The sequence below is a fragment of the Phocoena phocoena genome, chromosome 6, assembly GCF_963924675.1.
Source record: "Phocoena phocoena chromosome 6, mPhoPho1.1, whole genome shotgun sequence".
Classification (NCBI taxonomy): domain Eukaryota; kingdom Metazoa; phylum Chordata; class Mammalia; order Artiodactyla; family Phocoenidae; genus Phocoena; species Phocoena phocoena.
This window is the reverse complement of record NC_089224.1, coordinates 80,719,316-80,744,083: the sequence shown is the minus strand read 5'-3', so window position 1 is coordinate 80,744,083 and position 24,768 is coordinate 80,719,316. Positions and strand designations below refer to the sequence as shown.

At 51.2% G+C, this 24,768-nt stretch overlaps 1 protein-coding gene across 1 annotated transcript in view; it reads left to right on the top strand.

The window, feature by feature from the left end:
- The window catches only part of SHB (SH2 domain containing adaptor protein B), a 133,919-nt gene that overhangs the window by 66,562 nt on the left and 42,589 nt on the right, over positions 1–24,768 (top strand). Inside the window, exon 4 of the mRNA XM_065879562.1 lies at positions 20,368–20,583. Within this exon, the coding sequence (XP_065735634.1) occupies positions 20,368–20,583 (216 nt within the window). The remainder of the gene's footprint in view (positions 1–20,367; positions 20,584–24,768) is intronic.

The window sequence follows — 24,768 nt, the reverse complement described above, 5'->3', positions numbered from 1 at the left end:
TAGACCTTCACTGAGCCCCACAGACCCAGGTGCAGACTTTCCAGGCCTTCCTCAAGCCACGCCTCCCTCTGCGCCCCACTCAGGGACCCCGGGCTCCAGGCAACACCTGCAACACCTCCCTGCTCTCCTGTGTCAGTTCTCACCATAACCTCCTTCTCCCAGGAGCCTTCCCCAAGCTCCTTGCTCCCACAGGACTCACATAATGCTTCTCATTCCTCTTTTCCTGTTCCTGCTTCTGAGTTCTGAGTGAGCCTCTCTCTCCTCCAGCAGCCTGGACAGGGCCTGAGTCATTCCCCAGAGTCTAGCATGGTGCCCGGCACTTGGGAAGAGCTTGTTGAAACGGGATGAAAACAGGCCTTTCCTCCACATGCGTCTGAGCCTTGCCTTTGAAGTTGGTTTAATGGCTGCAAATGTAATAATCAGTTGGGATGTTGGATCTCCTGTTTGTCCCTGAAAAATGAGCACTCACACACAAATAATGATTTTGAGGCTGTCAGAGCACATGCTCTCCTGAATGTGAAAACAGGCGATGCAGAGATAGTTGGCCTCACCCTGGTGGGAGATGTCGCGGGTCTCTGGAGTGTCTGTGGTTCGGGGAAGTTTACAGTTTATGGAGCTGTTTGTGGTCGGGGAGCCCAGGCCAGCGGGGTAACAGTCTGGTCTGACCCCGGCCCTAGTGATTCGCCCCTGCCAGTGAGCTGCCGGCCGCTGGTCACTGGTGCCTTGGAATCGTATCTCTGAGGTCTCAGAGCAAACAGGAACAGGGAGGTAAGCGGGCTGTCACTTTACAAGGGAAAGAAGCTCTGCCCCAGCAAGATGCAGCAAGTGTCCGTCACACGGCTTGCCTGCCTCCCAGCTCTATCGGCTTTGTTATACTCCGTGGGTACCAGGAGCCAGGAGGAAACATGGCTCTTGTTGTCCCCACCCCCATTTCAGGGCCCTCTGTCCTTCAGTGGGGTCCTGCCCGACCTCAGGTGTCCACAGCCCTGTTTTCCATTCTCCCACTTGCCCTTGTCACACAGAAGCTCCTGTCCACCCTAGACACCCTGACCATCAGCCTTGGGCTAGAGGAGCAGGGCCTCAGTGTCCATCTCTCTTTCCTGTGTGGAAGGCGCAGGACTCCAGGCAGGCATGGGCCGAGGCACGGTGGGCCTTAGGGAGGCGAGAGGAGGGTGGTGTCAGGTCAGCCACAAAGAGATGACTGGGGTGGGGGCAGGCTGGCAGGACTTTAGGGGCATTTTGTCCATTCACCGGGCATTTTGCAGCCCTGTGCCATGACACTGACATAAGTGAGACCCTGGGAGGCAGCCATGGATCCAGGTGAGGCAGCAAAGTGTCTTGGACTTCACTTTGTGGGGTGGCGGTCCACACCAAGATGGCACAATCACTTGGGTTCCAAGGAAAAATGAGGCAGGAAAGACTTCCCAAGAGCTGAAGCTTGACCCAAGTCTTGACAGACAAGCAAGCTGGGAGGAGGGGACTCACCAGTGGTTTCACGGGTGCTTAGCTGGGTCCTGAGGAAGCTCAGAAGTGGGTGTTCTGTTGGGGAGGGGGAGAGACGGCCAGTGCCATGCCCAGAGTGAAGAGAGCAGCCCCAAGTGGCTGGTGTGGCTGCAGTTTCAAGGCTTGTGGAGGGCACGTGAGGAGTTGTGCAACTGCGGGGTGTTTGATGGCCAGTTGACAGAGGGTTTTCCGAGCCCCTGGAAAGGTTGGGGCTTTACCCTAGGGACCGCTGGGAGTTACTGAACTGTAACCCGCCCCTCGCCCACTTCCCACCCATCAGCTTACCCTTCCCCTGAATCAAATCAAGCTTGCTGGTACCAGGTGGGCACTGGGCCATTTGGGGTGCACAGATTGATCCCATTGAGCCTCTACTCTAAAACCGAGGTTGAGTTGGAAAATTAGGATAAGAAGTTGGGTTGAGTCAAGTGGAAGTTAAAGCCAGTACTGGAAAAAAATGTCTTGAGGCCTTGAGTGCTTAACTAACATATGAATAGGATAGATCCTCAGCGCTGGAGTGGGCAGCAGAGGGGCAAAATGCCTCCCGAGGGCGGTCAGGAGTAGCGCTTGAAGGAGGTGAGCTCTAAGCCTTGTCTGGAAGGGCTCGGGGAGCTGAAAGGAGAGGTCATTGCTGGTGGGGAGCATGATATGGGGAGCAGGCGGTGACCTTGGCCCAGGGCCTGGCGCAGAATGAACGTGCTGACTTTGTGATGCTGAACGTTACCAGCATTCAGGGGATGGGGAGCCAGCCTGGTGTTGTAGAAATGAGCGTTTTAGACTCTCGCCTAAGTGTTAGCTGACCTACCAAATATTTTTAAAGAACTGCTGCACTGTTTAAGTCCTTAAAGCAGGCTTCTGCCATCTGGGTACCTATGCATGTAATCACAGCTCCTGCACACACCCAGGCCATGGGCTTGGGTTAGGGACCCTCCGTCCAGGGTTGGCTAGGCTGCAAGGCTGTTCTTCTGACGTGCTGCTTCTCCCTCCTGAGCAGGCTTCCCCTGAGAGCCCCAGCTGAGCTCGAAGACTGTCATGCAGGTGAGAACCTGGGGAGCTCTTCTGGGGCATGAGGGCAGAGGTGGGCTTCAGATCCTCCTGAAAATTGAGACACACAATCAAGCCTGCGGACAGGTGGCCCATTCTGTGTCTTCTCCCACCTACAGACCATGGCTGGCTGCGGGCGCACAGAATGGCTGCAGTCACTCCAGCTCAGGGATTTTTCAAAACAACCATTTCAGGTTGTCCACCACATAGAAAAATCTCCATAAAGCAACCCAGCACATCTCATTTTAAACAGCAGGAGCTTCCTGGTGAACCCTGTAAGAGGAATTAGTTGCAAATTAAACCCCCAGGAAACAGAATGATTTGACCTATTGTATAGAATTGTTGGACGTGAACCAATTGGATGTTGAAAGACATCTGCCTAAGATGATTTGGCTCTTAGAGTAATTGCTCCTGAGCCGTTCCTTCTGGCAAATGTGAGGGAGTGCAGTTAAGGGTCCTACAGCAGTGACCTTCTCTACAGAGCAGATGAGAAAATTTTGAGCACCCCTTTTCTCTCTGTTCCCACTTCCCTGCCGCCTACAGTGTCACTCCCACTATTAATGTCCTCAGCATGGTCAGTGAGGGAAGCAGGTCAGGAGGAGGGAGGCTTTCTCCGAGTGAGGATGAATGAGGTTTTTATGGAACTTGGGTGACAGAAGCCTCCTCAGCAGGACCCCTGTTCTCCCTCAGGCTTGGAACACACCGTGACCAGTGCCTGCAGGGGAGCATTTTTACAGACTGGCAACCAGTGGCCAGCGGCTGCTGAAGGACACAGTGGTCAGCCCACTGAGTTGGCAGGAAGACCCAGAACAACAGAGCCTTCTCCGAGCCAGTGGTGGGCGTACCGGGCCCAGAGGCCAACAGGTTTAAACACCAGAGGAGAGCTTGCCCTGAAGACAGGTTGAGAAATGCCTCCGGGGGACGGACGTCCCTGGCGAGGAATGGCTTCTTTGTCTCGCCAGGATGGAGTGGGGAGCCCTGGCGGTCATTTTGGCCAGTGGCCGGTGCCTCCTTCCAGGGAGACGTGAGTGAAATCTGAAGTGCGTGTGTGTCTGCGTGGCGGCAGCTGTAACGTGACAGCTGCCACCCCCACCCTCCACCCCCCGACTCCTTCCCCTCTCAGTGCCTCAACCCCCGTTTCCGAGCCAGCAAGGAAGCTTGTCTGGCAGCACCAACTCAGCTGTCATACCACATCAGTTTTTGTAGGTTCCCAGCTAGTGGAAAAGTGCCAAACGCGAGCAGATGATATACTTAATGAAATGCTCAGGAAGAAAACTTTGGTTCCAGTTACTGGGGGCTTTCTATATAGCATAAAAGCACTCCTTTCCCCCACAGTGTTTCCAAATTGTTCGGTGGTAGGTACCATGCAAAAAAAAAAGATGTCATGTTTCTAAACCCTGGAATCAGATCATGTCTTTTCAGAACCTTGTCACACATTGCAGGGTTCTTCCTTTTGGGGATAAATATGGAAAATATTGATGGTGAGGTAGAAGTTGATTCTGTTTGTTCAGCATCAGTGAAAGACCTAGTACATGACTGAAATTACAAAAGAAAAATGAAATGGGACGTCTTCTCCTTGTGAACATAAACTGATGGAATGGCGAGTCATTTATACCAGATGTCAGCTAGAAATAAGGCTGTGTGTCTATCTGTGCACGTGTATGTACATGCTGCTCTAATCTGTAACGTCTGCACAGGGTTTTATGGTTTACAAGGCTGTTTTTATATCCTTTGTCTGGTTTTATTTTATAACAGCCTCATGAAGTTGATATTAGTATTCTCCCCACTCCACAGCAGAGGATGCTGAGGCTCTCCTGGGGCACGTTGACCCCCAAAGGGTGTGAGCTGGTAAATGGCAGAGCCCGGTCTTGAACCTAAGACTACTGAGTCTGGTTCCAAAATGTACACACCAGTCAGTCTATTAGAGCTGCCAACACGTTTGGTACCTGGGATTAAAGCACTACATTACTGGGGGAAGTGAGAGGCTAATCATTTGAATTATATTTGCACTTATTCCAAGACAGTCAAGGTTTGAAACATGCTGGAGTGCGGGGAGGGACAGAAGACAATACTGTTTTCACGCACAGCACTCTTCCCTTGTTACTTACTGGGTCAAGTGACATCATTTGGCCATTGAGGAGTTGGAGGCCCAGAGAGGTTGGAAGACTCTCCAGGGCACCCAGCTTGGAAGTGGCTTGGATCTGAGAGTCAAATCCAGATCCCATGGACACTTTCTGTGCTACTGGGTTGCTACAACCATATATAAATGTAAAACGTGGAAAGGAAGGAACAGTATGAAAAGGGGTGATATAGTAAATAAGTGAACAACTGAGATCAATCGTCAGCCTAATGTTTAGTCACTTTACAAACGTGGAGGGTGCAAGGAGCCCAGGGTCTGCTGGCCGTGAGCTCAGCCAGGCTCCTGACCCACAGCCCGAGCTCTGCCCGTTGCGTGCCAGGTCTTGGCTTGTCTGAATTTCCTGCAGCTCTTTGAACCGACAGATAGGAATGCTCTTGAGATGATCTCTGTCCTCTATTGCCAGCTTCATGGCTGGAAGAGAACTTTAAATTCCAGACTGCGGCAACCCCTCCCTACCAAGGGAGACTGCAGTCTCAGGCTCATTTCAGAAATTCCGTATTTCTCAACGGTGAGTCCATGTTAGTCCTCCAGTTATTTTTAGGTGGGAACTTTATATTTTCTCTTTCATACCAGTTTGGCTTCCCTGCTTAGCAGGGGTTATATTTTCTGTCTAGCAGTAATATTGGAGCCGCCTTATTTTTAGCTTGGTTCGTTTCTCTTCCTGTGATTTCTTTTTTCTTCAAATTTAATACACACTCAGATAGGCTTTCTTTCCCTCCCTGCCCCCCCACCCCAGTTCTCATTCACTGTGTCCTAAGACTTAATCCAAAGGCAGGTTCTAAGTCTCATTTTGTTCCAGGGAAAAGGAAGAGGAAGAGGCTTCAGCAGGCCTTGAGTATCTCTTGTCACATGGGCTGCTACTTGTCATTTTATTAAAGTCTCTTCACAGATCACTCACCCTGTGTGCCCCTAATAAGAAATGCTTTTGACCCCTGCACTCCACCCCCATCCCACCTCTGCAGAGAAAAACCTACTGACCAGGGTAGCGTGAGGGACTCTGAGGGGCTAGACTGCTAGAGGGCCTAGCGTGTGAGCATGTGACTGTGCATGTGTATGTACACACACGTGTATGTTCATATACGTGTGTGCATGTGTGTTTGTACATGCAGGTACACACACACATACTCTGGTGCTCCCCAGACCCTATTTCCACCTCTGGCACCCGTAGCATTTGATTCTGGCTCACGGACACCCCACAGGTAACACTTGAAATAGGACCCACGGTTGATATAATATGTTGTCATCATTTAGTTCATTTATGCCACCCTACATGTGGTGGCAAGGCAGCAGTGACAATGCAGTCTAAAACTTGAGGAAACAGACCCCCAGGGACCTGACTAGCCCAGCCCCCAGCACAGGATAAGGTGAGGTGGGGCAGACCCGGAGCCCTGCTCACCCCTTGGCCTCCTCGGAAGCCTTTGACGGCTCCCTGTTGCCTCTCCACTAGAGTGTGATCCTTTTAGCCTGGTGGCACTTAAGGAGATGACACACATGATCACGTAGCCCCGGAGGAGACTGTATTTTAGGCTGCGAGCTTCTCTAGGGCAAGGACCAGGCTTGACTGATCAGCATTTCCCCATAAACCAGCAACACGGGAGCTCCGTAGGGAAGAGCAAGTGAAAGAACCAACGAGTGAAGCAGGTTGCCACGTCCAGACCTCCTCCCTCACCCATTTGCCGTACGGATTTCCAGGGTCAGGATCTCACTCCATTTCCCGAAGCACCTTTCTTGTGTTGGAGCCGGAATCCTGTCTCACTCCTGTGGATAAGAACTTGTCAGGCTGCTTGTAATCCCTTCTGATGCCCTCGGCAAGGAGTCGCCTTTCAGGAGGCAGTCTCTTTTGCGACTGGGCCTGAAGGTCTAGACCTGCTTCCCTGAGCACCCACCCCCCAAAAAGGGCAGCCTGTTTGCTATCACACATCTCAAGTTGATTTTGGTTCGTAGCTTGCTGGTCAGTGTTGGTTGATGGGAATTACCTCGACTTGTCACTTAGAGGAAAGGATAACAAGCCCCTGGGAGGGTGGGGTCCTTTGCAGTGAAACCATGGGTCCCAAATGCTTTCAGGGATCAGGCCTGTCCTCATAGCTGTGTTTTGGGGAAGCTTTAGTTGTTTGTGGTGCCGAGACTTGTAACTACAGTTCTTTAACGTGTCTCTAAGCATGGAGTGCCTCCACGGATGACCAGGGGCATGTTTGGTGGCTGTGTTATAATTAATATGTACATCTTAGAGTTAAAAACCAAAACATGGTCTCCTCCAAACACTGTTTCCTAAACTTCAAATGTGTAAACATGACATGAAACGGTAATTGTTTAAAAACAGTCACAAAAGCAGAAGCTGTTGATCGGAAGCCTGTTCCACAGGAATGTTAAGTAGAAGATGAGGGAATTCCACAGCGATGGTGCTTCCCGAAAGCAGCAGGGAGCAAGAAGGACAGTGTGCTCGGGCTCTGATGAAGGCAGATGTGGCCAATCCCAGCTCTGCCCCACGACCTCACTCACCTACTCTTCCTGTTGCAGCCTCAGTTTCCCCATCTGTCCTGCAGTTAATATAAAGCTGTTGGCACCATGCCTGGTTCAAAGTAGACCCTCAACAAGTGCTGTCACGAAAAATAATAATAAAGAGGATAGTTTCATGTGCCACGTCTGCACGTGAAACTTCCTTTAAAAATATTTTTTTAATTATTCCATTAAAAAACCATGTGCTCTGGGTAAGAAAACATACAGGCATATAGGAAATTAAAAAATGAACTCTCTCTTCCAGAAACAAGAATCGTCATTAACAATTTGTTTTATATTCCTTTAGCCCTTTTCCCATTATCTTACAAAAATACACATCTCTACATACTACCAGCATTTTCTTCCCTACATAAATGCTATCCTACTAGACATCGTTCTGCATCACAGATCTTGTCCAAGGTCATTAGTCCTTGTGAGTGGTTCTATAATGTGACTGTAATGCAGTGTATTCAGTCATTCCCCTATTCATAGACTTTTAACTTGTTTCAAGTTTTTCATTCTTACATTCTGCAGCAAACATCTGTGTATATTTATTTCTGCTTGTGGGTCTGGGTATTTCTGTAGAATTGATTTCCAGAAGTGGAACTTCAGGCCTTAGGGTATTTAATTTTTGTTAGATTCACCAATTTGATCCCTGAAAAGGCCATTTCCAGTTTATACTCCCTCCACCAGTCGGTGAGTTTGGCTCCCTTCCTAAGGTAGGCAAATGTTTTAAAAGTATTTTTCCCTGTGCTAAATTCTGAATTTGCAAAAGACTGCTTACGTTAGGACTCGCAGGGGATGTGTCAAGATGGATTGGACTTGAACTCGGCCCTCAGAAGCTGGAGTGGGGGTGGGAGCTGAGTGTGTAGGCGGCTAGAACCATGGTAGAGTCTCAGGGTCCCTGGGCTGAGGCACCCTCACCACTAACATTGAGGGTGTGCAGGGGTGGTAAGTACCATCCTAGCTTCTTGAAGGGAGGTATTAGAGACAGTGTCAGATTCATCTTTGAGCCACTGTACCACCTCTTAACACACTGGGGTTTCGATACATGGGGTCCCAACACAAACGGAAACTCGGACTTGGGGTTCTGGGGCTCCTAGAGGGTAGCTGGTTGGGAAAGGCCACCAGTGGTGAGAAGGCCATCTCCACTCAGCATCTCATGGCGCCTCTGCTCTCATGTTCCAGGCATTGATGGCACCTTTCACACAGTATGGAGTCTCTTCAGGACACCTTTTTAGGGCCCCAAGAGGGGCTGTTCTTGTGTTTCCCAGCATAAAAACATTCATTATCCAGATGTTTCCTTCCAAAAATTCTTGAGATGGCCGTATGGATGGTGTAATCTGTGATAGCTGTTGACAGGAAAGAGCCGCTTGAAAGCAGTTCTGAACAGTGGTAGCTTTCGGGTTCCTAATTCTTGTGTATAGCACCTCACACACACCTTCCCTTTCCCCACCCTTCTTTCAGACAAAACAAAAACACTCCATTGGGTTTTTTGTGCTGCGACACCAAGAAATACAAGATGTAATAGTACAGTCGGAAAGACCGGTAGAGTAGGAATCGTGTGGATTTCTCACTCTGACTTTGGCAAGTCCCTTTGATTCTGGGTTTCCTGTTTGCCCTATTAAATGGGGTTGTTGGCTCTGACCATTAGGATCTGTCTATAACCAGATGGTTTTAAAAACCAAATCACACAAACTTTGTGGGCCAGAAAGTTCTATCTGGAATGAGGGAGTCTTGCTGTTGGTCTTTCTTGTTAAGTTTGGATTGGCTCTTGGCAGGTGGTCACTCCTGGGCCAAGTAGGGATCCCCACTGAGATCCCCACTCTTGCAGCGGCTTTGCTACCATGAGGTCTCCTGAGGGTGGAATTGCAGGTTCCTCTAAGAGAGCTGAGGCTTGGCTGCATCCCTAGTTCTTCAAGGTCAGGAAAAGTGGCAGGTCCCCTCTGCATTGTGATAAAGAGGTTTTCTTATAGACCTGGCTTCTGTGTTGATACACAGTCTTTTCAGGAGCTGTTTGAGAAGGGGAGCAGACAAGCAGCCCATCCTAAGACCGTGCATGGTAAGGATGTGAGGAAGGATTCTTCACGGAGGCATAAGTTAGGGTTCTCCAGAGAAACAGAACCAATAAGAGAGAGTAATTATAAGAAACTGGCTCGTGTGATTATGGAGGCTGGCAAGTCCCAAGATGAGTCAGAAAGACCCAGTAGAGCCAATGGTGTAGTTGCAGTCCAAGTTTGAAGGCCTGAGAATGAGGAGATGCGCTGGTGTAATTCTAGTCCAAAAGCCAACAGGGTCGAGACCCAGACAGAGCCAGTGTTTCAGTTTGAGTCTGAAGGCAGAAAAAAGGTTGATGTCCCAGTACAAATGCTGTCAGGCAGGAAGAATTCTCTTTATTGGAGGAGGGTCAACCTTTTTGTTCTATTTGGTCCTTCAACTGATTAGACAAGGCCCACCACATTAGGGAGAGCAATCTGCTTTACTCAGTCTGTGGATTTAAATGTTAATCTCATTCAGAAACACCGTCACAGAAATATCCAGAATAATGTTTGACCAAGTATCTGGGCAACCCTGTGGCCCATTCAAGTTGACCCACAAAATTACTCACAGGCAGGAAAACACAACTTTGTGTTGGTATAGAGCTTCTCCTCGTAGAGGGTTCTTATTGCATATTGGGGTTGAATTTTGGAGGAGTTTGCTGGAAGGTGGTTAGGATGCCAAGGTCAGGGACCCTGCGCACTGTAGGATGGGTGCTCTTGTGTATGTCCCCTCTTCCTTCGTGTGCTGGAGCTACAACACTGGAACAAGAAGCCTGTGTGAACATCCACTCTTTGTAGAATCAGACTGAGGTCTCTGGAGCCAGAAAGGCCTCCGAGACCATCTGCTTCACCCCCTCCCGCCTCACCTGGAAGGAATCTTAGCCCTAGCGGATCAGGCAGCTGACCAGGGTCACACAGCCAGTGAGCGGAGGGCCAGGCCGGTCCCAGGCCGGCAGCCTCGTCATCACCATCCAGCAGGCTGAGGTTGTCTACAAGTCCTCAAGGAGATTAGTTCCTCTCTTGAAGCAGTTCCAAAGCAAGGAAGACTGGGGCAGAGAGCTTGCCAGATCTCAGCAAGTCGCTTCCGCCCGGACAGCTGTGCTGGGCATGCGGCACAATGCCAGCAGCACCCCTCAGCATGAGGCAGCGACCCTGCAACCAGCCCCAGGGCTGCCGCCTCCACCAGATGGGTATGGGTGGGGTTTGACCAGTTTGACTGCAAACCTGTCACATGGCAAGGGGGGCTGTTAGGTACAGATGGAGGGAAGGGTCATGCCTGGAAGGGGTCCCTGGCTCTGCCCTGGGAGGCTGGCACCCTGCGCCCAATGCCAGTTTGTAATCACTTGCTTAGAGCCAGCCAGCCTGGGACCAGCAGCATGCATTGGCCACCCCTCTAAAGATCTAGAATGTGCTTAAATACCTCTTTGATGGGCAGCTCTCTTCCTCCTGATACCATCCTTTGCTTTCCTCCCAGACTGCCTAACGATTCCTATAGGTACCTACGTGTGGTCCTGGTCAGATAAAGCCCAAGATGACCTCGGTTGCCTTGACTAATGAGCAAACTGATGACCAGAGGGAGGGAGTAACCTGCCTGGCGTCACTCAGCATGGTGAAGCTAGGACCAAGCTAGGCGACCAAGTCGGCTCTTCCAGTGCTTGCATTCCCTGCTGACCTGAACATGTTCATGTTATTTTGGACCTGGTGAAGCGGAAGGAGCACCAACTAGTGTTGGAAAGGCGGTATAGACAGCTGCATGTTTAAGAGCATGGGCTTTGGAGTCAGGCTGCCTCCATCCCTGGCTTGCTGTGTGACTGTCTTTAAAGTGGTGATGCCAGCAGCACCCCCTTATAGAGGTGTTGTGAGAATTAAGTGAGAACTTGGAGGCACTGCGCTTGGCACAGACCTTGGTACACCGTAGGCACTCAGCACTCTTCAAGTGTATTATTGAGAGTTGAGTCTCCTAGACCTTGGCTGAACCACTCTGAGCTGCAGATTTCATACCAGGCAGGTGAGGAGGGGGCTCGGGTGTGGTCTTGGATCCTCCAAGGCTTTGCTCTGGGAGGTTCCGTGAGAAAGGGCTGGTGATGCTGCTCAGTGAGGGGTGTAGCCAAGGTGGTCTGGCATGAAAGCCTGTCCCCCGTGGCTTTATCATATTAGAGTGCGGCCCAAGGCCTCTCTGGAAGCTGAGACCTCGCCGTGCCTAGCAGACTGGAAGATCGCACCAGAGGGGTGGCTAACCCTCTCTGTGAGTACAGGCTGTCAATACTTGGAAGACACGAGGCTGGACCGTCTCTGGCTCTGTTTGCCAAGGCCCCTGGCAGTCCCCCCTGGGCCCCAGCCTCTGTCTGCAGCACGGGGGTCAGAGGACACCCGCCCCTCTTGAGGTTGACGTGAGGGAACTGGTGCCACCCCGACTCTGCCTCGTATCCCAGTGGAAATGCTTTCTTTTCCACTTTTGGGAACTGTTCGCTGGAGTGTGTTTTTCTTTCTGGAACCCCGGGCATCCTCTCTCCACTATTTGAAAGGGTAGAGACCTAATTGTTCGGAGGGTTGGACCTTCAGGTCATCACAGTTGATCACCACGCCCTGGTGTTTCCTGCCAGCTTCTGTAAAAGCTTTTTTTCTGAAAGCGCAAACCTGATTGAGACTGCTGGCCCACATTTTGCAGTTTCCTACCCCTCCTCCTGGCATTCAGGGCCCTCCATAACCCAGCCCCAGTTTCCTTTTCTAGCCACTCCCTATCTCCTCTTCCTCAGTAGCGCTGGGCTCGGGACAACTCACAGTCTTTCGTTTTACCTCACAATCCTTCAAGCTTTCCTCTGTCCACGACTTGGCTCTGTTGCCCTTTATCCTGGGGCCCTGTCTTCACCCATCTGAATCTTCCTTATTTCCTTGAGTATATTCTACCCTGGGCCCCCCATTCATTGTCTGTGGTGCCAGGCAGGTCCCTAAGCTTCTGTGGCCCTTGAGGGGCCTCTTTGCACTAGGACTTGATATCCTCTGAAAAGCCACCTTCTCCCTAAGGTTTTTCGAAATCCCTGGGACTGCCTTTGCTTTCTGCCTCTTCCAAGCTGCCACTGTCTGTACCACTTTAGAACTGGGTTAGTCCCAGCGGAGGCTCTGAGGCTGCCAGTCACCCTTGCCTGTCTGTGTCATGGGGATAAGGAATGACATGCAGCCAACACCCAGGACAGTGCCGGGCACAGGCAGGTGTTCAGTAACCCGTAACTGTTATTCGCTCAGCACTTAGGGATGCTGGTGTCCCCATTCTCCTGCTAAACCACGGCTCCTCTGGGGGTGGGGGGAGCCTTGTCTCCACGTGAGTGCTCAGCATTGGCCTGGGGTCCGCCTTAGCACCCAGTACGGGCTCAGTGATGTTTGAGAAAGAAAAGCAGGCAGGCTCCCTGATTGCCTGTGAATGTGGGTCTTCCGTTGACATGGAAGCAGAGAGCTGTCTTCCTGAGAAAGTTGCTGCACTAAATGGATGCTCGTTGATGCACTGCCTTGAGCCTGGGAGCAGCCTGGATCCTGGAGTGGCAAGTTCGCCTCAGTGAGTCTCTGCAGGGGATGGCGACAGAACTCAGGCCTGCAGCCACTCGGAGGCCTGTGCACGCGAAGGCAGTCACTGGAAGAGTGCAGAGTGATGGGCAGGGCGGAAGGGCCTGACCATAATTGCAGGCAACTCCCGAGAGCTCTGTGAAGAGGCCCATGTGGCCTTTTAAATCGTGAGCAAAGCACATTCGGTGTCATCAGGGGTGTGGGCTCGTCTCCCCCAGGGACCACAGAACAGGGCCCTCCAGGGGAGACCCCGTCCTGTACAGATGTCCAAGGGCAGGGATCAGACCGGGCTCCCTGACTCAGACCTGGGCCTTCCCCTCGCCCTTGGGCTGAGCGTAAAAGAGCAAGCGGTGCAGGTTCCACCGGGCAGTGACAGGCCTGCACGGCTTCCGCCGATGTGACCATTGTTCTTGTTCCACACCCTTGCTCCACAGAGCTCACCCTCTTTTTCTGGGGTGTTTCTATGCACGTCTGGAAACGAGATGGTAAGAGAACTCCAATTAGTCAGTCTCGTGGCTTCTAGACAGCTCCGGAAACCAGACTAGATGGAGGAGGGGGTGGGGCCTCTGCCTGTGTTGTGTTGGGTTTGTGTCCAGGCTCCGTCTCCAAGCTGCCCTACCCTTGCTGCCTGGCAGGGTCCGCCCCGAGGACCCCTGCTGTCCCATGCTGCCACCTCAGCCTCCGGGGGCCCCCTGCATTCAGGCATTCATTAGGAGGAGGGTCTTTCTCCAGCAGATGTTTTAACAGTTTAGATGAGGAGAGCGTCCCCTGCCTTCCCTTTGATGTGGTGCCCGGAACTTGGCGGGATTTTGGCTGTGTCTAATTAGGAACAGCTGCCCGCCCCTCCTGTGGAACTCCTCACTTGGGCTGTGGTGCCGGGTGTGCTTTTTAACACCTCAGGCCTGACTGAAGTAGATGCCCCTGCCTCCAGAAGATTACAAACAAGACAGTCTGATAAAAGAGACATGAGGAAGCATCTGGGAAAGGTAGGAAGAGGAGCCCTGGTCTAAGAGTTAGAGGACCTGGGGCTTTGTCCTTCCCCAGGCCTCAGTTTCTCCATCTGTAAAATGTAGTCATTAGACTCCTGGGCACTGAGCCCTCCCCTGTGTGTTTTGTGTTCCGCACAAGAGTTGATCTGGAGCAAAGCTGCCACGTGGAGGCGAGAGATTGCCAAAGCAGCAGCTAAATCAGAAGTTGTGGATCCAGAAATGGAAGGTTCATAGATGGGTGGTGAAACCCTGTCATCTCCAGCGCAGGGTTGCCTGTTAGAGTTCGTAAGCAGGCCTTCTGTGGCTCTGGGGGATGAAGGGTGATCTCAGAGGAGGAGGGCTCTTGGAATGGTATTCCAAGGATGCCCCAGTAGTGGTAACTGACATGAAGTCAACATTCCCGGAGTGCCTTCTGTGCACCAGGCGCCGTTCTAAACACTGAACGTACAAGAATTCGTTTGATCCTCATAACATCCTGGACACTGTTGTCCCCGCTCCAGAGATGAGGAAACTGGGGCAACTTGCTCTGGGTCCCCCATTGGGGCCGGGATTCGGGCCCCAGCGGTCTGGCAGGATCAGTGTTTTCAGCCACTGCACTGTGCTGTTGAACCTGTCGCTTTCCTGGACCCAGGGCTTTGCCTCCCAGGTGGCGGGTGCAGGGCAGCACCAGTCAGTGGCGTTGCATTGTCCTAATAATGCAGTCCTGGCCCATGGAGGCCTGAGGGTACAGCCAGGCAGGCCCGCCACCGACTGAGTAGAGGTTTCTTGGGCTGACGGGATGGCAGGGCCTGGGACTGGAAGCCTGCTTGGCCACACATCTCTACTGAGCTCTGCCACCCTGTCATTTGGGATCTGGTGTGGATTCCCAGACAAACCAGCTGGGAAGATTAGAGGTGAGGGGCCTGCAGGCTGGCATCTGTCATTTCCAGCTAGGCTCCTGCATGTCTGTGCCAGCCTCATCCCGCCCAGCTCCACCCTGCCTGGGGGTTCTCCAGCCTGCACCTCTCCTTAGACAGTCTTGGGGGTGCTGTCCCGTGGCATTCAAGGCCGTCCAGAACCACTTCCACCTGCCTTGGCATCCCCTCTCAATGGACCCCCTGGACGGCCCACCTTCCCCACATACACCTCGTGCTTCCAGCCCCTGTGCCTCTGCTTCGGTCCTTCCTTCATCAAACACCCAACTTCCCTGCCATACCACCGTGCCATGCCCTCATGTCTAAATTCTTTAAGGCCTTCACAGATTTCCCTCAGCTGAGTTGTAGAGTCACATCTGCTCCCTGTTGAGGACCCTAAGCCTCCTCTGTCTGTGTTGGGGGCTCTGGCCCTCTTTCCCCAAGGGCTCCCTGAAGACCAGGACTGTGTCTGCTTCATCTCCGTCTCCTCTCGTGCTGGGCATTCAGTAGATACCTAGTGGGGTGTGAGGACAGGTAGATGCTGGCGCTCCCAGAGAAGGCTGGGTGCACCAGCGAGTACATTGATTTCCTCGGCCTGTTTCCCAGAGGTGAGGCCAAGCCCTGCCCTCCTTTCTCTGTTCCTGAAAGGAAGGTAAAGAAGAGGTTTTTTTTTTTCTTCTAGTCTTTTTCATTAGATGTGTGTCTGCCTGCTTTCAGAATACTGACCTGAGGCTATGCATAATAAAAAGAAATGTATATGATGAGGCTGTTATAATAGATATCAAGATCCACAATAGAAGGAAGGGCAAGTGAAAATGATTCTACCCAATATCTAAGCTAACCTAGCTATTGAGGTTAAGCATCAAAATTAACCCTGAGCTTCCTGACAGCCAAAGGAAATAAACAAAACACACAAACAAAAAACTGTGAGGGGGGCTTCCCTGGTGGCGCAGTGGTTGAGAGTCCGCCTGCCGATGCAGGGGACGCGGGTTCGTGCCCCGGTCCGGGAAGATCCCACATGCCGTGGAGCAGCTGGGCCCGTGAGCCATGGCCGCTGAGCCTGCGCGTCCGGAGCCTGTGCTCCGCAACGGGAGGGGCCACGGCAGTGAGAGGCCCGCGTAGCGCAAAAAAAAAAAAAAAAAAAAAAAAAAAACTGTGAGGGGGAGGCACGGAGTTGGTGAACACCAGAGCAAAGCATAGCTTGTTGCCAATGGACTTGGGGAACTCGAAACACTTAGAGCCACTCAGGAGGCCTCTGGTTTGCACCAAGCTCTGTCCTGGGCCCCTCACTCAGATGATCCCCTCGGCTCTCCTTGCCTCTCAGGGCCACAGCCCTTGGTCAGTACACCAGCCTCACCCTCCTGGCTCTGTGCCCTTGGTGAATACGCCCAGGGCCCCTTCCAGTTCCAACATTCTCCGATTCTAAAACAAAGTGCTCTCATTTTTTTTTCTCCTCCATATATAGTTCTACTTGAAAACCTTTCTACTTCAGAAGCCGACAGAAATCCCTACCCTGTCAATTTAATGTTCCTGCTCCCTGCCTAAGAGGCGTAACATCACAGCCTGCCACCCAATATTAAAGGTCATTTTCCATGAATTTATAGATGGTGATGTCCAGATAACTTGTGACTTAAAACATACAGTTACCAGCTCCCCTATTAGGTCAGTCTCTGGACCGTCGCAGATCGGTTTGGGTAATAAGGAGGACGGGCCTGGTCATTAGGCAGGGGACAGTGATGTCTGGTGAGCTGGCCTGGCGCAACTGCCCTTGACTTCCTGGGGCTCTTGGCAAACGTCTCCTGGGAGAGGAGATGTTCCCTTAAATGGGTGTTTTCTCAGGCAAAGGCAGCTGCTTCCGAAACACACCGCTCCTATAAGCCCAACTTAACATCGTATTTACTTTCATGTGATCCACTCTTAACTACATTTTTTCTTTACTAACATACTTATTCATTATTTAAAACAACTTTGAAAAATTACTATGCAATAATTCCTCCCTCTATACACAGTAGTTGTTTATCTTCCTGTATCAGGTTTTCTGTCCTTTATTCATGTGTATCTGTACTTACAACATTGCTGTCATCAGAGTTTAGATATTATGGGCAAAGTGTGTGATGACGGTGTTCAGCAATTCCTAAGCAAGGAGTAGAATTCCTCTGGGGCATTGTTCACATTGCCCAGGACTTGTTTAGAAAGCCCACATTATACGGTTTGCTCAACACATAAACAGTCTTGTATTTCACTTTTTAACTTAGCATAATTTCATGCACGCTATTCCATGTAGCTACATAATCTTCAGATTTATCATTTTAATGGCTGTTTAATATTCCATCCGGTTAGCATGCCGTAATTTACTTAACTGCTCCCTATTGTTGAGGCCTTAATGAAAATTTGAATTCACCATGTAATGGGGGGAAGCTTGTTTTAATGATTACCATTATAACACCCCCTACCCTAACTGCATGCCATTACTAACCCAGCTTCGGTAAGGTGCAGATGCTTTGGGAACAATAAATCCTGTCTGAGAGGTGTATGCCCAAGTCCCTCTGATTTAATAGCTAATCTGTTCCCTGCACATGTTTTCCTTTTAAGCTAGTGTTTATGTAGACTATCCATCTCTTCTGAATATTGTGTAATACTGGGCTATATGCATTTTTCATCTTGTTCCAGGTACCTTATCACTGAAGTCAGGGACTTTCATAAATTGGAATTTGGGGTAAAGAGGTGTTTCTGGCTGTCAGTTGTCATTCATTTATCCCACCCACATTCATGGAATATCTGTTTGCATCTGGGCTCTGTGTGAGAGGGAGAGAGAAAGCAAGGATGTTCATGATTATTGGGGCCCACAGAAGTGCATCCACGAGTTGCTTTGTGGCCCAGGATTAAATGACGATTTGCATGCAAAGTGCTTTGTAAACTGTAGCGTACATGTCAGTGGTTGCTGGTCCTGCTTGTGAAAGAGGATGAAGTGGAAGGTGGTTTTCCTATGTCGGTGCCTGTCAGCTGCATTCCCAATGTCCCCATCCCTTGGAATTCTCCAAAGCCAGGAAGCTACACTGCACTCCTTAGAGCCAGGGGTGGCAGGGGTGCGGAGGATATGACCCCACAAAGCAAGCACTTTGGTAGATTTCGTAATTTACAGAGTTGTCTCCAGTACCTTACAGTGGGTCTTTGCCTTAAAATGACCAAGTCCTGCCTTTTATAGCTCTTCTCTTCTCCTCTTACCCCCCCCCCCATGAAAAGGAAAGCATCATCCTCAAAACTAATAAATCATCCCAGTTTACTCATGGGACCCAATAAAGCCATGTTTTGCCAAAGTAAGGGACATCTTCTCAGAGGAGACATGATTTTAGGCAGCCTGAGAACCACATAGTGAGGTTTTTCCCTTTTCATTTACTTTCTTTCTAAAAAGAGAAGGTTATTCTTGTTTGCCAAAGAAAGTATCTTGGTTTGCTGCTTAGACCTCCCGCCTGCCCCCACCGGCTCTCCAGTACTTGCCATCTTCCTTTTCAGCAGAGAGAAAGTGAGCCTTGGGCTTGCCTCCTGGCAGTGGTACCCACCTAGTTGGTTTTGTTCTTGTTCATTCTTTTTATGTTTATCATCTGTTTTTGGTAAGGATGATGGCTTATGGGATGGTGATTAAAACTTTCCTTTTTAAGTGAATTTATTTACTCTAAAAAATGAGGCAACATCCATAACAATGGTAAATAATAAGCCAGGTGGTACTTGAAAACAGCAGAATCATGAAGTCGGTATGTAACTCAGTGAAGTTTGGGAGATACTACCACAGCGCTATTTAATGTCATCACTAAAGGTCACTACCCAGCATTGGTTAGTTTCTGTTGTATCAGGGCCTGTGCGCAGAGGTGGATTTTTTGTCGACCCTATGAGCTGGCCTTGGATCATGAAGCCCAGTCTAAAACAATGCTCTTTCTCAGAAAGGCTGACGTCATTCATGTGTTTTGTCAACTGCTCTTCAAGGCACATGACTCCTGTGGGTTTCTACTATATCTTTATGGCACTGGACCTCTGATTTGGAGAATGCCTCGAGATTCCATTTAAATAGCTCACTCTCACCACCCTCAGTGCCTTTTTATCAAGCCCCACCACCCCTCTCCCACCTCCTTGGACCTGGTGCTCCAGCAAAAGTAGACAGTGAATAGACACACGGTGGAATATTATTCAGCCTTAAAAAGAAATGAACTTCTGACACACGCTGTAACGTGGAAGAACCTTAGAAACATTATGCTAAGTGAAATGAGACTGTCACAGAAGGCCAAATACCATATGATTCCACTTATATGAGGTACCTAGGTAGTCAAATTCATAGAGACAGAAAGTGGAAGGGTGGTGGCCAGGGGCTGGGGGAGGGGAAATGGGGAGTTAGTCGGGGGCCGTTTCAGGTTAGGGTGAAGATAAAGTTCGTGAGATGGATGGTGGTGATGGCTGCACGACAGTGCGCATATACTTAATGCCACTGACTTGTGCACTTAAATATGGTATAATGGCAAATGTTACGTACGTCTTACAAATAAAACAAGAAAGTGGGCAGTGAGCACGTTCTCTCCAGCTGCACTGCCTTGGCTTGCCCTGGTCCTACCACAGGGAATCCTGTCCCTCTCCTGTTTCCACTTGTCAGAGTTGTCAGTTCAAATGTCATCTCTCCTCCCGTCTCATCCCTCCCAGGCCCTGCAGCAGCCCCTTGGCTGCAGAATATTATGGTGATTTAGGTGCCCGTTGTATCTCTTCTGGAAACAGTGGGCTTGCCGAGAGCAGCCTCAACAGCGAACCCCCTCCTTTCCCCCTGTCCTCACGTTGGCCCTGCGCACAGTGGGTGTTTATGATCAAAGCAAGAAAAGTGCCCCTGTGTGAGGAGGAAGCACCTGATCGTAGCATCATCCTGGAATCCATCATTCAGCCACTGGTGGCCTCTCAGGAATAAGCAGCAGCTGAAAGGAACATGCCCTGTCTGGGGCCTCATCTAGATGGGCGGTCGCCCCTCAGCCCACACTGGAGCCAGGCCTTGGCATCCTCTCCAGAAGATTAAGAGCTTTCCTTCCTTATTCAGAAGTGAAACTGGACATCTGCGCTCAAGTTTCTTGGCTGTATTCAGTGTGTTAGAAGATAGGCAGGCCCTGGGGGAGGTAGAAATGCAGGAAAAGGGTCATTCCTGGGGCTTTGTAGGGGAAAAATCAGTGACCCTGCGTCCCCTGGGGGTGGTTCTTGGCTTCGTAGGTCTTTAAAATGAATATGTGAGCTGGGTGGAAACTTGAGGGTCATTTGGCCCACGCTTCTCGTTTTATAGCTCGGGAGTGACAAGTCCAGAGACCAGGGAGTTGCCCTAGGGGGAAGACCACCCCCGCCTCGGTAAGCGATGGGGCTGAGAGCTCTGTCTGTCCCGGGCTGGTGTCAGAACACACCCGGAACATCATGCTCACTTCTGCGCCGCCGTGCCCTTGAAGACTGCAGGCGGTGGCAGGGAGGCTTCTCGTTCTATTGTTTGGTCCAGAGCCTGAGATCTCTGTGAGGAAGCCTTGAGCAGTGAGAGCAGAGACCCTGCCCTCGAGGGGTGGGACAGAAGTTAAATACAGCCTCCACCTCCCTGGCTGGTGGCTCTGAATTCCTTTGGTATCACCTGGTGGGTCCCAGGTGAGGAAGCACGTGCTGTGCATGCTTTACATCTCTGCTTCCTTCCTTTTTGACTGCAGAATTTCAGAGGCAGGAAAGCGTCCGGTCCCAGCACAAAGGCATCCAATTATACGATACCCCTTATGAACCCGAGGGCCCAAGCATGGACTCCGACTCAGAGAGCACGGTGAGCCCCCGACTGCGGGAGAGCAAGCTGCCCCAGGATGACGACAGGCCTGCTGATGAATACGACCAGCCATGGGAATGGAACCGGGTCACCATCCCAGCTCTGGCAGGTAAGGAGCCAGTGGCCCTGCTCAGAGGCGGCCGCTGACCCACATGGCACTCACCTTTGTAAAGGGAGTAAGTGCACGGGTCCCTGCCTGCTCAGGTAAACCACAGGGTTTCTAGTACAGCTGGGCCCTTCAAGGATGAGGAGGGTCCTGGAGGAAGTCCCTTAGGCCAGGCCTAGGGGAACTCCTGGGTCTCGCCTCCAGGGTCTCCGTTCCAGTCCCTCCCCCCATCCCCAGAGACAGCCCAGATGATCTCATTGTCTGACTCTGTCTTGGTCCTGTTGGTAATGCTCTAGTTCACTGAAGCCAAGATTTCAGATTTCAGAAGGAAATCTTAGAAGCTAGAAGAAAATCAATCTGCAGAGTGGCTCCTATTGGGCCTTGTGGAGCCCAGTGGCTCCATCCTGTCATACAGCTGCTACAGGCCTGCATGCATCCAGGGCTGCTGCGTTTCCTGTCCCAGCTTCAGCACGAGCCCATCCACAGAGCACAGGCAGTGGCCACATCCTGACCTCAGGAGTTGACCCCACCCCTGGCCTAGAGCCCCTTGAATGACTCAGGTGCCTCTCCTCTCCCACAGCCGTATGGAAAGCAGTCTGCCACATGTGTCACCTGTCCTAAGCTATGTACACACCCTTTGATCCTAACCCCAGTCCTTAGGATCCAGGCTGAGGTTATGATCTAAAGCATAGGAAAGGCATGGTGATCATGAGAGATGGAGAATGACCTGAATGTCCAGCAATGGGGGTCGGTTAAATGCAATATTGTGCAGCCCCTACAAAGTGATGTTGACACAGAGTTTATAACAACCTAGGGAAATGCTTACGTTTAATGTTAAGAGGGGAGAAGTCAGACGCAAAAGCACTTTTATGCTTCTAAGAGTTTAGGCATATAAACAGACATCGAGTGAGTAATTTAATTCTTACCACATTGAAGGTCAGAAAGGGAGAGTTTTTATTTTTATTTAAGATTCATTTTGCCTTGAATCTCCCATTTTCATGCACAACTAGACCCGCCCTCCCTTCCTAGCCCCCCAAAGTGAGGCCTCTGCCCTCCACTCATCTTGATTCCCTTGCTCGAAGTTCTGACTGTTCTAGCACAGACTACTCACAGTTCCCTGGATGTAGCGCGCTGTGCAGTCCCATGCCTTCTGTCTCAGTGGCCTTCCCTGCTGTGTCCTATCTGGAAACGTCCTGTGCCTCCTTCGCCATCCCTGTGAGCCCTCCTGGTACGCAGCCACATGTCCCACGGGCTTCCTTGCTGCCTCTCTGAGCCTGTTGAGCTTCCTGCACATGACTCTGGTGGGGCACTTCCCTCACCATATAGACTCAGTGCTGTAGGTGCTGGGCCCGCCTGCCAGGCCTTGATGTCAGTCAAGAGCCAGAGCCGAGAGTAGTCATGTGGCTGAGGTCCTTGGTCACCTCAGGTCTCTTCTGTGCATTTCACAGCCTCCTCTGCCCTCGGCACAAGGGAATCCAAGGCCTGTCCGCTGGCATGGCTGACGAGGCTGTGCTCCTCCCGGGTGTGGGAGGAACTAGAACGGAGCCGATGATGTCCCAGAGGTGGCTCTTCACAAACACCAGTTCGATTAAAGGGCTAAAGGGCTCATGTGACAACTGTCCTAGATACCAAGGGCCCATGGCAAGAGATGACATTCCAGGCGGTGTGGCGTCTCACCCTCTCCTGGACTGACCACCTTGCAGGTCATGTCACCGTAGGTGCTCTAGTCTAGTCTGGTGCTTTGCTGCTCAAAATGTGGTCTCTGGACCAGCAGCATCACATCACCTGGAAACTGGTGAGAAATGCAAGGTCTCAGGCCCCACCCCAGACCTGCAGAGTCAATCTGTTTTAAAAGACCCCCAGGTGATTCGCTGGCATGTTAAAGTGAAAAACCCTTACCCTATAGGACATCATCTCTTCAGAAGCCTCTCAGACCAGAACTTGCCCACTTCTGCCCAAAGCTAGTTTTAAAACTACTATACATTTAGTTTTTCACAAAGGATCACAAGGTCTTAGATAGAACTGTCTCCAGACAAGTTTCTGAGCCACAGGTATCCACTGTGGACTTGGTTATAGGTTGCTGAGCTGCTATCACAAGTGTCATTATAGGTCAACTTCTTAGGCTGCTGATAGAAAGTAGTCTGACTCATGTCCCGACCTGTGTCTCGTCAAGTCACTTACCTCATCAATTGTTTGTCTTGCTCTGGGATGGATACCGATTGTGCTTTTCCCCAAGAAGCTTTTGGCTCGGTTCTAATTTCTGGGGCATAGAAGGAAGCTGTTTCACTTGGGCTGGAGGGATGCTGTGAGCACCAGCCTTTAGTCTTGACCAGATCCCTCCCCACATCTGTGGACAGAGCCCGTCAGGTGCGGCATTGCAGCCAAGGAGCACCCTCCTGTCTCCTAGCCCCAAAGTGCAGGTGGAACGAGGTGGATGGGCTGCCTCTCAGGTAATAAGGATGAGTTGAAACAGTTCGATTAGGTTGCTAGAGTGCTGCCGTGGTCCCATCTGTAAACCCAGAAGGACGGCTGCTCAGAAACAAAGGATAATGTTCCCATCTGAATCAGTAGTGTGTGTGGCACGCACTTTAGCACATCAGTGGTGGTGTCAGGGAGCAAGGCAGGCTGGGTTGGGCCTCGTCCTCCTTATCGCAATACCTGTTTGAAATGTCCCACAGTTTCTCTGGGCCCTCGGGAGCTCTGTGATGGGCCCTGAGAGCCTGGGTGCAGGATCTGTAGCCGTGGTAGAATCCACTGGGCAGTATCGTTAGCATCTCTTTCCATCCCTTGTTTTTTTGTTTGTTTGTTTGTTTTTTTGCCGTACCACGCAGCATGCGGGATCTTAGTTCCCCAACCATGGATCGAACCCGTGCCCTCTGCAGTGGAAGCGCAGAGTCTTAACCACTGGACTACCAGGGAAGTCCCTGCATCCCTTGTATTCTGATTCTGCCTGTTTAGCTTGCATGAGGTAACCTGGTCAGCGTTTTCAGATTTCCGAAGGTGTGTGGTGTGGGGACCCCCAAAGGGCAGAGGTAGACCCACCAAGAAGGAGTCATAGGGATTTAGGGTCACAGTGAGTGGTAAGAATTTCAGGTACACCTGAAAGTGTATAATGAGCTTCCTCTCACCAAGATTTGCCAGCAGAAGCTTGAATGAGGCGGGATTGGTGTTGGGAGGGCTTTGCCCTGCAGTGGGAGGTTGGCCTGCAGCCCTCTCCAGGGCTGCTTCCAAGCTTCATTCCTTCAGGATCCCAGCATGCTGGTCAAAGGCCAGGAGAAGGGAAGGCCTCTGAACTACTCTGTGATTCGGTCTACGAAGCAAAAGTGCTTTCCGCCTTTCAGAGTGCTGTCCTGCACTGCATTCGTGAAATGAGGCTGTTCTCAAAGGGATGCTTTGGCATTCTCCGCAGAAGTAGGCCTTCTCAGCCAGTGCAGCCTTTCGGGAAGGCTTGATTATCCCTTCCCAGTTGTCGCGAAAACAGCTCTTGCAGGGTGTGAGGTGGTTCTAGCTTCTTGGGAATGATAGTCTTCCCTTTTCTCAGAATTCTGTGGCCAGGTGAATGAGAGACACCGCAAGCTCCCCAGGAGCCCTCGGCTTCCCTTGCCTGCCCTCCCTCCAGGAGGCTGGTGGTAGCCTCAGCCAGAACCCCTGCCCGCACCCATCCAACACCAGAGTCCCAAGCCGCACACATGGCCTGAGCTGATCTCAGCCCCGGGACAGATGCCCAGTCAGTTTTACCACCAGCTGCAGCGAACAGAGCGGTGCGGTGGCTTCCATCAGGCTGACAGCCCCCTTGCCACCCAGCAGAAACACCTGCCTTCAGAGCTGGCTGGACGCAGTTCTCCACCCACTCAGTTCTCCAGGGGGTGAGTTCTCCACTCACCGCCCCCTGGAGTCTTTACAGCCGGCAGGTCCAGCCCCCCGTTGCAGCTCCCTGCTCAGCGTGGGGCAGGAGAAGCAGCCTGGGTGATTCCATGTTGTCTTGGGGGTGACGCAGGTTGTCTGACCAGCCCCTGGGCTTTGTGGCACGAATTGTGGGATGGACAAAGGAAGCCTGCCCAAGAGGTGGCCACACAGGCAGGGGGCCGAGGAGCTGGGTGGATAACCTGGCAAAGCAGACATGGATTTGGAGTCTTCAGATCTCTGAGGGGCCATTGGAAGGACAGGGACTGAACCTGTCCTGGGGCT